Genomic DNA, 13,133 nt, shown 5'->3' with positions numbered 1-13,133 from the left:
TGGTGCAAATGGAATGGCATCAAACACATGGAAACCACGTGTTGGACGAATTTGATACCATTCCACCTATTCTGCTCCAGACGTTTCCACGAGCTAGTCCTCCCCAATTAATGTGCCACCAACCTCCTGTGAACTGAAGTCATATTATTTTCTAACAGATACCATGAGCGAGAAATAATCAAAGAATAGTAAGTAATATGTTGTTTGTATTTTGTGTTGCTTGCAATTGCTATTCATTATTTGATTTGGATACATACTGTCTCATCTTTCATGACGTATTATGGACTGGAGTGTTGAAGAACAGACATTGCACATAATTTGACAAAGGTCACCCATCTGAGAGAGTTTACTGGGTGGACAGTCTCATCAGTGTTTCTCTTGGCATGACCTCTGCTATTTCCACTGCTCTCACCAAAGATCACACCACACATCATGCTAACAACAACATTGCTTTGCATTGCAAACTGCTGAAGATCTACCATGAAGTGTATTGTAAGACTGAAGAAAATGAGATGCTAATTTTACCAGTGTATTGCTTTGGGACACAGATAAAGTGATAGTCCTTTATTAAGGCCTTCGAAGAAGCAGAGAAGCAAACTAGACTGTTCTTTGTTTTCTCAGCCTGACAGTAATTGTCACGTCTTATACATTCAACATGGAACAAAACTGTGGCATCGATCAGACATCTACACTGAAATCCCAAGGGGACGGATGATTAAAACCAAGACTTCAGACTGTACTGAAAAACAAGACTCGCTGCCTTCAGAACAAGCCCAGTAAACAATTTCAAAATCGATACTTTTCCACAGACGCGCATTCCCTGTGATGTTCTATTTTCAGAACGGGTAAATTGGCAGGAGAAAAGAAAAAGAACAAGATTCTGAGAGGAGAGGAAAGCCACAGATGCCCTGATGTAGTGGCTTCAAAAATAGAATTTCCTTTTACATATGTAGGATCTTAATTTGAGCCAGTTTGCTACAACAGGAAAATAATCCTTGAGCAACTGGAAATGTGAATTATTATGTGGATCATAATTAATGTATATTCTTGTAAGGGGTTGATACATTTTTCATATGGGAAAATCAAGTCTGAAATTTCTAAGTAGAAATTACAAACTTCAGAAGCCTTTTGAAACCTCAAATACACTACAAATTTTACATTTCCTGCATTTCAACAGGGTGATCCAATTAAGATCCTACATCTGTATACTGTGACCAATGCCCTCTACCTGTCTGTAGCCAACAACCACTACTCTACTAATGTAATGAATCTATGCTGCCTGCAGAAAACACCCACAACCTCATGTTTCTCAACAATAACCAGGTTTCCATCCAACATCTTTATGCAAGTAAAGTACATGCCGGTAAACTTTCCAAATGTCGACAAAACAAAATACGCTAGACAAGGTGGGATCTTTTTGTGCCAGAAAAAAATTATATGTGAGAAATGGTGGTGGAAATGCTTTTATGTGCCAAAATATTGATATAATAACCATCATTTCGAAGTAAACTTGGGAGCCATGCGATGATATGTTGTCTGGTCCTTCCACTACGACTCGGGAAAGCATACAGTTTATTAAGCTACAGATTAAATAAGTTATGATGAACTTCATAGGGTGGTGAAAGTGCACTGTGAGGAGCTTGATGCTCCTTTCCAATAAATACAGAGGGTCTTATTCTGGTGACATGATGATCGATGCTTGGCTGCCGTTTGACCAATAAAAATAATGATCTCACCATGTAGGCTATGCCACGAATTGTATCTGCGAGCTGTTGGCTAGCACGCAAGTGCCGAGACCACCCGTGGGCACATTTAGCTTTTAAAACAATTTTTTTTGTGACAAAACAATTGGTAAAGTTGAAAATGCGATGGAAACCCATTTAACTTGTATTTCTTATTCAGTAACAGCAAAAGTTGTTTTTATATGCACTAGGACATCACAATCACGCAGTCTTTTATCCGCAACAAGTCAATTTTATGGAAAAACAGCTCTGGTGATAAAATGCGCATGTTGTTTTTATGCAGATTTCAGAATATTCACATGAAAATCTGTCACAAATTGGATAGAAACCTAGCTACAGACAAAATCTGATGCACTTTTTGGAAGTACACAAGGTGTTATAAACCACTTAGATGTGTTACACCACTTCAATAAATGTGTTATTATTTATGGTTTCACAGATCCTCAAAATGATTCTACAGCTGCACCATTGAGACACATCTTGACTGGCTGCATCACCGCTTGGCAAGGCAACTGCTCGGCATCCGACCGCAAGGCACTACAGAGGGTAGTGCGTACGGCCCAGTACAACACTGGGGTCAAAATCCATACCATCAAGGACCTCTATACCAGGCGGTGTCAGAGGAAGGCCCTAAAAATTGTCAAAGACTCCAGCGACCGAAGTCATAGACTGTTCTCTCTGCTTCCACACGGAAAGCAGTACCAGAGTGCCATGTCTGGGACCAAAAGGCACCTGAACAGCTTCTATCCCCAAGCCATAAGACTGCTGAACAGTTGATCAAATGGCTACCCGGACTATTTACATTGACCCCTTTATTATTTATTTACCTTAATTGTTTTGCACTGAGTCCCTTACACTGGCTCTATGCACACTCAATATACTCTACCCACAGTCACACATACTACACTGACACTCCAACACACACACACACACACACACACACACACACACACACACACACACACACACACACACACACACACACACACACACACACACACACACACACACACACACACACAAAACACACACACACACACACTTGCATATTGACACCACACACACACAATGACACATTGACACACTTCACATACGCTGCTGTTACTCTGTTTATTCTATATCCTCATTGCCTAGTCACTTTTACCCCTACCCACATGTACATAATATATTATCTCAATTAGCTCAACTACCTCGTACCCCTGCACATTGACTTGGTACTGGTACTCCATGTATATAGCCTCGTTATTGTTTTTATTGTGTCACTATTTCCTTTTTTATTTAGCAAATATTTGGCTTACTTTTTAACTCTGCATTGTTGGGAATGGCCTCGTAAGTAAGCATTTCACTGTAAAGTCTACACCTGTTGTATTTGGCGCATGTGGCCAATAAAATTCGTAAGAACTTAATATGATTGTTTTTGAGTTAGGCCCACCGCTTTCTTTAGATTATTCTAGTGAAACAAAATGATTCAGAGATTAAAATCCAAGAAACTATCTGCAATATTTCTCATACATGTAAACAATACAGAATGTACGACCTTGACTTAATAAACACATTAGAGGGAAAGTGTTTGGCTGGGTAATTAAAGTGCACCGTACTAGTAAACACACTTCTTGGATGTTATATAACCTAAAGAATGGCTAGGAATTTGGAAAGTACTTTTCGTGTAGTTTGAGGGGAGGATAGGCTATTGCTCTGTGTAAAGTCACTGTTCCTGTTAGCATGGGGCTGAAACTGTGCACTGCACACAGAAGTGGAAAAGGAAGTCTTCTGTACACTAATGGCCAACTCTGACATTGATCCACATGACAGGAGATGTATTTAATTCAGCTGAGATACCTGCAGAAACTGACAGGCTGTGTACTACATCAACAAAACATTTCACAGTCTATTTATTGGTACTATATTAACTAATGTGTAGGGACTTTCTTGCAATTTTGAATATAACTAGACGAAATGTAATATTCTCCAGTGATATTAAAGTAATGTCCACTTGATAATGATAGATATTCTTTATGTTATTTGCACTGGATCTTGAACAGGTTCCTTTCTTGTAAATAAAAGGCTTGTGCAACCTAAGGTATCCACCCAACTGCTACCTTACGCTCTGAGTTGACACATATGTGAGAACGTGGCAAGAACTACTCGAAAGGCCCAGCTTTGTCAAGATAATTTAAAACACCTCAATGTTTTTTTTAAAGAACCACAAACCATCCCTGAAGCGTTCAGTTAAGCTGATTTCGATAAGGAAGTTGACTCCACCCAAGAGTGTTGAAGATGCTTGTGTTGGTAAGCCAATTTAGGTCACAGTTTCTCTCACTGTTTCTTCTCACTTAGTAAGTGCTTTCATGGGAACTACACCAAGTTTCATGGAATCAACTGCTGACAGCTATAGTATTATGAGTAGTATTGCTATATTCATTTTCTTTATTTTTACTTAAAGATTAAGAGGGTGCCATACAATGTTTGCATAGTATATATTGCTATATGCTCCTAAAATGCAAATCATTGCAACTGACAACACATCTGCAATTGTAATCATGGTCAAAGACAAGAATAGGAGAGTGGGTCTGACACAAACTACAAACCTTGTAGACTTGCCCATATGTTCCATTTCCAACCACTTCTATCAGCTCAAATATCCCGGCAGGATCCTGAAACAAGACGACAACATTACATTATCTCAAATGAAATGGAAGAGCACAAAAATATACAAATAAAATCATTTTGAATTAACCTTGTTTATTCACAGTTCAGAATAATATCTGACCTTTAGGTCATCACTTAAAATTGAATATTGCATGGCATAGCTGGCTACAAGTATGTTCCATTTGTTAACACTTGTAACATGCCGACATGTCATATTACTAAAGCTTACTTTAAAAATATATTTTTAAACTATTCAGTTGTTTCTGAAACAGCTGTAAATCCGGTAAACCAAAAACATATTAACTTCTGAAAGCAAAACGAACCCGAAAACTGTAAGATTCATGGTTTCTTAAAAGCCTACTGTGACATGAAAGCTCTAACTTTTTGAAACAAAGTAGCTAGCTAACTTAATTTTACGTAACGTTTCCTGAAATGACTTGAATAGAGATTGAAACTTTGTAACCCACATCTGCTGCAACAATGTTTACACAAAGGTCTCTGTCTACATTTCAATTAATTCGACTCTGGCATATCCAGAACTCACCCTCAAAGCAGAGAGATCAATATTGTCCAGACTTCGTGTTGTGCAGTCTCGCGCCATAGCTATGACTTTGTCCGACTAATGCACCTATAAAGAGTACATGTACTTGATTTTGCAAAAGTTAACGGTTTCGGCGTGTCAGTCCATACTGTACTGTTTCTGCAGCGTCTCTCACTGGCAACCAAAACAGGGGTAAAATCATTAGTACAAACAGTTGGTTTCTATTGGGCAAATTCAGGTAGGTTCCTCCCCGTTTCGTTCCGTTTGCTTAAATTTAGAAATGTTTTGAAACAGAATCGGCGTAATGAATACGCCCCAGGAAACTTCTCAACCAGCGAAACCCGGAAAAGTCTGAGGAAGCTTTAGCCCCCCCTACTCTCCCGAAGAAAACCAAATTCGAAAAGTAAACTTTTTTGAACAACTTTATCCCCATGTTAAATGCAAAATAAGTTGTTGATTGTTCAACGCTTCAGTTAAACACAAGTCTGTATAGTTTTACCAATAACACAAAATAGTAGGCCAAGCATAGTATAATGTTGTTGTATTACTGTAAAGGAGTGGTGTTGATTTATGGTGGGAAAAATGGCAGTCACATATCCTACATAATGATTTCAAATCACATTTTATTTGTCACGTGCCAAACACAACAGGTGTAGACTTTACCGTGAAATGCTTACTTACAAGCCCTACCCAACAATGCAGAGTTAAAAAGTAAGAAAAATATGAACTGTGAAATATCAAAAGCAATGTATACATTTTCATGATACAAAAAGACAAGAGATTTTGCTGTAACATTCAGCTTCTGTGCATTGCTATGCTGTTCCTACAATCCTTCCTGACTAACATGGCTGTGCTGAATGGCTGACTCACATGGTTAACGATGACTAGCTTGTCCCTGTGACTGTATTATTCTCCCTCACACTGCGACCGGTGGCAGGAGCAGCGCAGGGCGAGAGGCAGCTGACCCCTGAACAGGACCACTGTGTAAGGCCACAGAGGGCCCATTCTCTAGCCAGGACACAAACAATGCAGAGCCATTATGAATTAGCAGATAGTAATTTCTCATGCTATAATGGCATTCGTATGTAAAGTTGAATTAGAGAATAAACGAGAGTTTGATATAGATGGTTCTGTGTCTGCCTGCCTAAGAGTTTAAACATGGATGTTTTAACATAGAGGGGATCCCGTGTTGTGGGAGTGAGTTTGACATTTGTATTTTTATGCAGCCACCCCATTGCCATTCTCTCCACTGCCCATAAAGGAACTGAAGTAGTACAACAATGCATTCCTATGGAAATAACAACACACTTCCACCATTCATTTCTCTACAAGTGGCATACTGCAATGATTCACAGATTCTGGTAACCTTCCTGCCTTACTCCAAAGCAAATTTTAGGGGGGTGCATGGGAGGAGGGTTAGGAGAATGGTCTGGATTCAAATGCCTCTTGAACTTCGGCCAGATGGTTCAACTTGTGCCAGTTGCTCTCAAACAGCCAGCATATGCCGACAGAGATTTTTCAACTGAGTGCCTGACTGTCCCTGGATACAGACAGACAGTGTAGTTATGACATTTTCCTGTGTTGTATTTGACTCCTCTTCTTCCAATGTTCAGACAGATGCCGGCAGTCTTAAACTGTCTCACACACCCCTGACTTTTCACTGTTCAGTTTGGAAACTGATGTGTCATTCATGGGTCATGTTTGAATGTAAACACAAATAAGTGGCCTTTCTTGAGTAGGCTAAATTGCCTTCTCTTGACATTGTATAAATAACATAACTCCACTGGTTTTCAGCTGCAAAGCATGGCCTTGGGGACTGGCGTGCAAGACAGTGTGCGACCGAAATGGCACTATTCTCATATAGTGCACTACTTTTGACTAGAGCCCTATGTGTCATGGTCAAAAGTAGTGCACTACAAAAGGAATATGGTGCCACTTAGTGCATACACAGACAAAGATTGCTGCTTCTGCTGCAACATGATACATTCAGCTGGTTCTGTTTCATGCAGAATAATGACATTGGCTTGTAGTAAAAATATAGGCAAACATTTAGGCATGGACCTTGCGGCGGGGTACCGCGAAACTGCCCTACACCACTGTGTATATGAAAATATAAACTGCTGTGTCACATTTGCCAGATGCAGTATGTTTTGGTCCTTGGTTTGACAAGACACACCCGTACACACACACACACACACACACACACACACACACACACACACACACACACACACACACACACACACACACACACACACACACACACACACACACACACACACACACACACACACACCAGTGGAGGCTCCTCGGAGGCGGAAGGGGAGGACCATCCTCCTCAGTGAATTTCATAAAATGTAAATAGTGAAACATTAAAAAAGTTATCCTTTTTAGATAAAACTATACCAAATATATTCATGTCACCCAAAAAATTATTAAAACACACTGTTTTGCAATGAAGGTCTACAGTAGCCTCAGCAGCACTGTAGGTGAGCACCATGGTGTAGCCAGAGGCCAGTTGGCTTCTGTCCTCCTCTAGGTACATTGACTTCAATACAAAACCTAGGAGGCTAATGGTTCTCACCCCCTTCCATTGGCTTACCCTAATTATGACAACTTCTGGAGGACATCCTCTAACCTATCAGAGCTATTGCAGCATGAACTGACAATGTTGTCCACCCAATCAAAATCAAAAGATCCAAGAACGAATCTAGTACTGAAAGCATAAACTACAGCTAGCTAGCACTGCAGTGCATAAAATGTGGTGAGTAGTTGACTCAAAGAGAGAGAAATACAATAGTTGAACAGTTTTGAACAAATAAATTTTTCCAAAATTAAGGAGAAGCAAAAGAGAGTGAGAGAGATAGAGCTGGATAGCTGTATTTGGTAGATTAAAAAACTTTCACTTGCGAATGCAGCTATCTAGTTTAGCCTACTCAAACACCCGGCTCAAACAGAGATGGATGCTATGTAAGCTATCTGGCTATGGCTATCCAACACTGGAACTCTTCCATGTCAAGGTAAGCTTTTGGTTTTATCAATTTATTGCCACTGGGGCCCACCAGTGTAACTAATAAAATGCTTTCTGACTGTACACTGTACTGCATGATTGTAGCTAGCGGGTTTACTAACGAGTTAGTTCTAGTAGCTATGTTGACTATGACGTGACAACAATGTAGGCTGTGCGTAGCAATTATAGCAGTCATGATATGAAGGTTTGGCTTGGTTGTATCAACCTGATGATGGGTACAGGGAAAATGTGAGTATCATGTTAGTAGCCTAAACCTATCGATGTTACATTGAGCTGGGTAATTGGAATATGAATGACAGTCATCCAATATGCTGTAATAGAAATAAAGCCATGCTCATAAAAAATAAAAATAATCCTCCCTGGCACTGACACACACACACACACACTATACACACTGCCGTTTCTCATTCCTGTTGCTACCTAAACATTTCTGACATCCACAAGATGGTGCTGTTGAATGTGATTATTTATGTATGTAAAAATTGTAAAGCTATAGTGGTGAATGCTAAACCATCAGGTTTTGGCTTCGTACGGCATGTCATTTTAATCTGTGGTTCTGTATACATGCATGCTGAGAGGTAGACTGGGTGTCTGAATCTTTGTTACTACTCATAAAAATGTCCACAAATTCAACATACAAATACAGTTCTCAATAAAAGTTAGGTTTTTCACCCAGTTGGTGACAGATTTTCATGTTAATATTCTCTATTCCGCATAAAGACTGATTTGTTGCAGATAAAATGAAGTGCGTGATGATTTAGTGAACATAAAATGTACCTCATCGTTTACATTTTCATGTACTGAATGAAAATCTGAAGTTCAATGTTTTTCCATCGCATTTTCAACTCCACTGATAGTTTTGTCGTGAAATAGTAATTGTGCCCACACTGGTTTTGGCACATTCTCTCTAGCCAACATCTCGCCCCGGCTCGCAGATATAGTGCAGGTAGGCCAGCCAACATGATGAGATTATTATGGCTAAAGTGGCGGCAGGTAGCCTAGCGGTTATAGCGTTGGGCCAGTAACCAAAAGATTGCTGGCCTTACCTTGTCAACTCGACTCCCCGAGTTGACAAGGTAAAAATCTGCCGTTCTGCTCCCGGGCGCCGAAGACGTGGATGTCGATTAAGGCAGCCCCCCGCACCTCTCCGATTCAGAGGTTGGGTTAAATGCGGAAGACACATTTCAGTTGAAGGCATTCAGTTGTACAACTGACTAGGTATCCCCTAAAACGAGATTATTTTTATTTGTCAAACGGCCGCCATCATCAATCATCATGTCACCAGAATAAGACCCTCGCCATTTATTGGAAAATGAGCATCAAAGCTCATCACCCTGCACTTTCACTACCCTGTCAAATTAATTATAATGTATTTTATCTAGAGTTTAATAAACTGCATGCTCTCCCGAGTCGTAGTGGGACGACAACACAATATCTTATCGCGTGACTTTAAATTGACTTCGATATGATGGTTGTTTTATCAATACTTGCGCACCAACATTTCTCGAATAATACATTTTACTGACACAAAAAGGTCCCACCTTGTCTAACGTTTTGTTTTGTCGACATTTGAAAGTTTACCGACAAATGTGCTGTTTCCATCAACCCTGTCGTGATATTTTTTTATTCGACATACACTAAGTAAATAAAACATTAAGCACACCTGCACTTTCCATGACATAGACTGTCCAGGTGAATACAGGTGAAATCTGTGCTCCCTTATTAAGTGAAATATTGAGTGTTATACAATGGGTTTGTCTAATCCTGAATGCTGATTGGTGAAAAAGGCATTCCAGCCGGTGTCTATTCCACAAATTACCACCTGCTAAATCTATGGCGCTAAAATGCCTATTTATTCTGTTCCATTTGAATGCGCAATCCCCTGTCTCATCAACCCGGGCAGGGAAGTTATGAACTTGATCTTCACTATAAAAAGCATCTAGACATTATTTCACAATTCTTTTAGACTAACATTTAGTTTTTCACAGCGGAGATTTATACAAACCTCGCAGTCTGTCTCTCCGACATTTGCAACATTGTTTCAATATTCAAAATCGATCTCCAGCTGTCCCATTGCAATGCACGTGTAGGGGTCGCGAGTCCGGACGAGAGAGAGAGAGGCAGGCAGCGTTTCTCAGCCAGTCGAAGTCATGAATCAGCTGGCATCATTTTCATGGCTATACACAAAGACATGTACATTGAAAAAAGGTCAAACGAAACGAAGTGCAGCTAGTTTGCAGCCATTGTGTTCGCTGTTTTGTTGGCTAGCTCCTCTGAACAACAGTGTCCTAATGAGAGAGCACCTTTTTCTATGCCAGGCGAAATCAGTTTAAAACCTGTTAAGGCTAGGGGGTGCTGTTGTCACTATTTATGGAAATCGTGTAATTTTTGAAACGGCTTCCTACAAAATTCTTGATCGTACAATATGCAAATTATTATTATTATTGGATAGAAAACAGTCTATAGTTTCTATAGGCGTTGAAATTTTGTCTCTAAGTGGAACAGAACTCATTCTACAGCAATTTCCCTGACATGGAGTCAGATTTCACACATTTTGGCCCCTGTTCTGGAGTCAGTTTTAAGGCCACTGTTATTCCTATGAGTATACGGACACTGCTTACGTCTTCCCCTGGATGCCTTTACGCGATGATGCTTTGAATGGTATCGATTGCCCAATCACAGCCACTATAAATGAAAAAATCCTGTAGGTAGAAACTCTTTTCTTGGTGCGTCATGCGCGCGGAGGATACCGACCTACTGTTTTTCCAAGCATTAGTGTAGCCAGTTATATTTCTCCGGTCATATTTTTACTCGTTATAGGAGTTAAAAACATCATAAGGTAGTTAATTTAAAGCGTTTTATAGCAATTTATATCCGTTTAGTGCGATTTTGGGACATTTATTTCTGAGCCACTGTGAATCTCTGGGCACCGTTCCAGTTCATGCCGAACGCAATGTGCATTTCTGCATGGCAAGAGGACAGCTTTCGACCAAAAGACGATTAGACCCAAGAAAGGATTCTTTGACCAAGATTCTGATGGAAGAACAGCTCAAAGTAGGAACAATTTATTATGATAAATCGTGTTTCTGTCGAAAAATGTTAGTGGCTTAGGATGCCATTTTTTTGGACTTAGCTTCGCTTGGCGCAAACTGTATTGAAAAGTAAGGATAATTTAAAAAATGTAATTCCGCGATTGTATTAAGAATTAAATTGTCTATCAATCGCTGTCCACCCTATATTTTTTAGTCACGTTTATGAGTATTTATGTATACGACTAGATCACTGTCTAATATGGCGCACGACATTTTCTGACCAGCTGGGCTACTTTTCTCATTGTCTAACCATGATTTTGGTGGCTAAATATGCACATTTTCGAACAAACTGTATATGTATGTTGTAATGTGATGTTACAGGAGTGTCATCTGAAGAATTCTGAGAAGGTTAGTGAAAAAATTAATATATTTTGGCGATGTTTACGTTATCGCTCTCTTTGGCTAGAATCAATGCTGGGGTAATGTTTGCACATGTGCTATGCTAATATAACGATTTATTGTGTTTTCGCTGTAAGACACTTAGAAAATCAGAAATATTGTCTGTATTCACAGGATCTGTGTCTTTCGATTAGTGTATGCTGTGTATTTTTACGAAATGTTTGATTAGTAGTTAGGTAAACACGTTGCTCATTGTAATTATTCTAGTCCATTTGTGACGGTGGGTGCAATTGTAAACTATGACATCTACCTGAAATATGCACATTTTTCTAACAAAACCTATCCTATACCATAAATATGTTATCAGACTGTCATCTGAGGAGGTTTTTTCTTGGTTGGTGGCTATCAATATCTTAGTTTAGCCGAATTGGTGATAGCTACTGGTGTTGGTGGACAAAGAAAAAATGGTGGATTATGCTAATGTGTTTAGCTAATAGATTTACATCTTTACATATTGTGTCTTCCCTGTAAAACATTTTAAAAATCGGACATGTTGGCTGGATTCACAAGATCTGTGTCTTTCATTAGCTGTATTGGACCTTAATGTGTGAAAGTTAAATATTAATTTATTTTTTCTTTTTTTGAATTTCGCAGCTCTGCCTTTTCAGTGGGGGTGGGGGGTGGGGGGGGGGGGGGGGGGGGGGTGTGCCGCTAGCGGCACCCCGGGGCTAGACAGGTTAAACAAATGCAGCTACTGTTGTTATTCTGTTTGACGTGACTGTAAATTAGCCGTAGTTGGCTAGCTAGCAAGCAAGGGATAATAACGTTGCCAGCCAGTATGGCAATGGAAATGTAGAACTATAGATATAGAACAAAAAGACTGAACGATTGGGTCGCGTCTCTGGCAACCGAACCAATAGAACGAACGACCAGCCGGCTTGGGTAGCAAACCCTAGATTTGTTTCGGGACGATATCTTGTGGAGGGATGAAATTGTATTGATACATTCATCAAAATAAAGTTAATGAAAATATGTAAGTCATTATTTGAATATGTTGGTAACCCATTGTATAAAAGTGATAATGCCCGAGAAGCTGGTGTTTGGAGCAGCATCGTAGCCACGGGTTTACCAAGTTTAATCTCAGGCCTACCCCCAAAAAGTTAATGTTATTATTATTCAATATACATTTTTATGTATTTTTTAAATACATTTTTTTAAAGAAATGCATGTGAGATTTATTTTCTATGGGTAATTTTAATATAACGTAACAAAGAACTAGTCCACGACAATCAAGTTGGCTTCCGACTATTGGTTACATTAAAAAAAATCATATGGTGGTTTACCTGAACAACGCCACGTGGATAAACTTTGTAGCACATAAACTAGCAAGCTCTACCAGCCTAGTTTACTAGAATTGACTTACCAGCTAAGGTCATTTAGTAGTTCTAGCAATGGCAAACCAAATGTCAATCGCTAGGTTTGGAGGAAAAATAATGGCAGAAAATAATTTGGATCAATCTACCGATAGCTTCCAGAATGAGACATTAACAGGTGGCGCCAGGATAGAAACAACCGCAATCACAACCGCCAATTCCATGTTGATCCAGGCATGCTTGCCTACCCCACCGTCTCCTCTCCTCTGGAAGTGTTGCAACCCCTGGAGTTGGATCCCACTCGGTGTCTGGGTTTTTGTTTCGATGGCGCTTCAGTCATGTCAGGGAACAGATGAGGAATACATG

General features: G+C 39.7%; 1 protein-coding gene across 6 annotated transcripts in view; it reads right to left on the bottom strand.

Moving 5' to 3' along the window:
* Nucleotides 1-10,796, bottom strand: part of LOC129857859 (mitogen-activated protein kinase kinase kinase kinase 4-like) — a 60,141-nt gene extending 49,345 nt beyond the window's left edge. For 2 of the 6 annotated variants that reach the window (XM_055926506.1, XM_055926509.1), the window contains exons 1-2: nt 4,936-5,582; nt 4,331-4,396 (exon numbers count right to left, since the gene is read on the bottom strand). In XM_055926506.1, the coding sequence (XP_055782481.1) occupies nt 4,331-4,396; nt 4,936-4,992 (123 nt within the window). In that variant the 5' untranslated portion in view covers nt 4,993-5,582. Of the gene's footprint in view, nt 1-4,330; nt 4,397-4,935 lie in introns of all 6 variants that reach the window. The other 4 variants (XM_055926511.1, XM_055926510.1, XM_055926505.1 and 1 more) reach the window with 4 other exon arrangements.
* Between the last annotated feature and the right edge of the window lie 2,337 nt (nt 10,797-13,133).

The sequence above is a fragment of the Salvelinus fontinalis genome, chromosome 6, assembly GCF_029448725.1.
Source record: "Salvelinus fontinalis isolate EN_2023a chromosome 6, ASM2944872v1, whole genome shotgun sequence".
NCBI classification, from domain to species: domain Eukaryota; kingdom Metazoa; phylum Chordata; class Actinopteri; order Salmoniformes; family Salmonidae; genus Salvelinus; species Salvelinus fontinalis.
The sequence above is the reverse complement of the archived record's forward strand: the minus strand, read 5'-3'. Positions and strand labels throughout refer to the sequence as shown.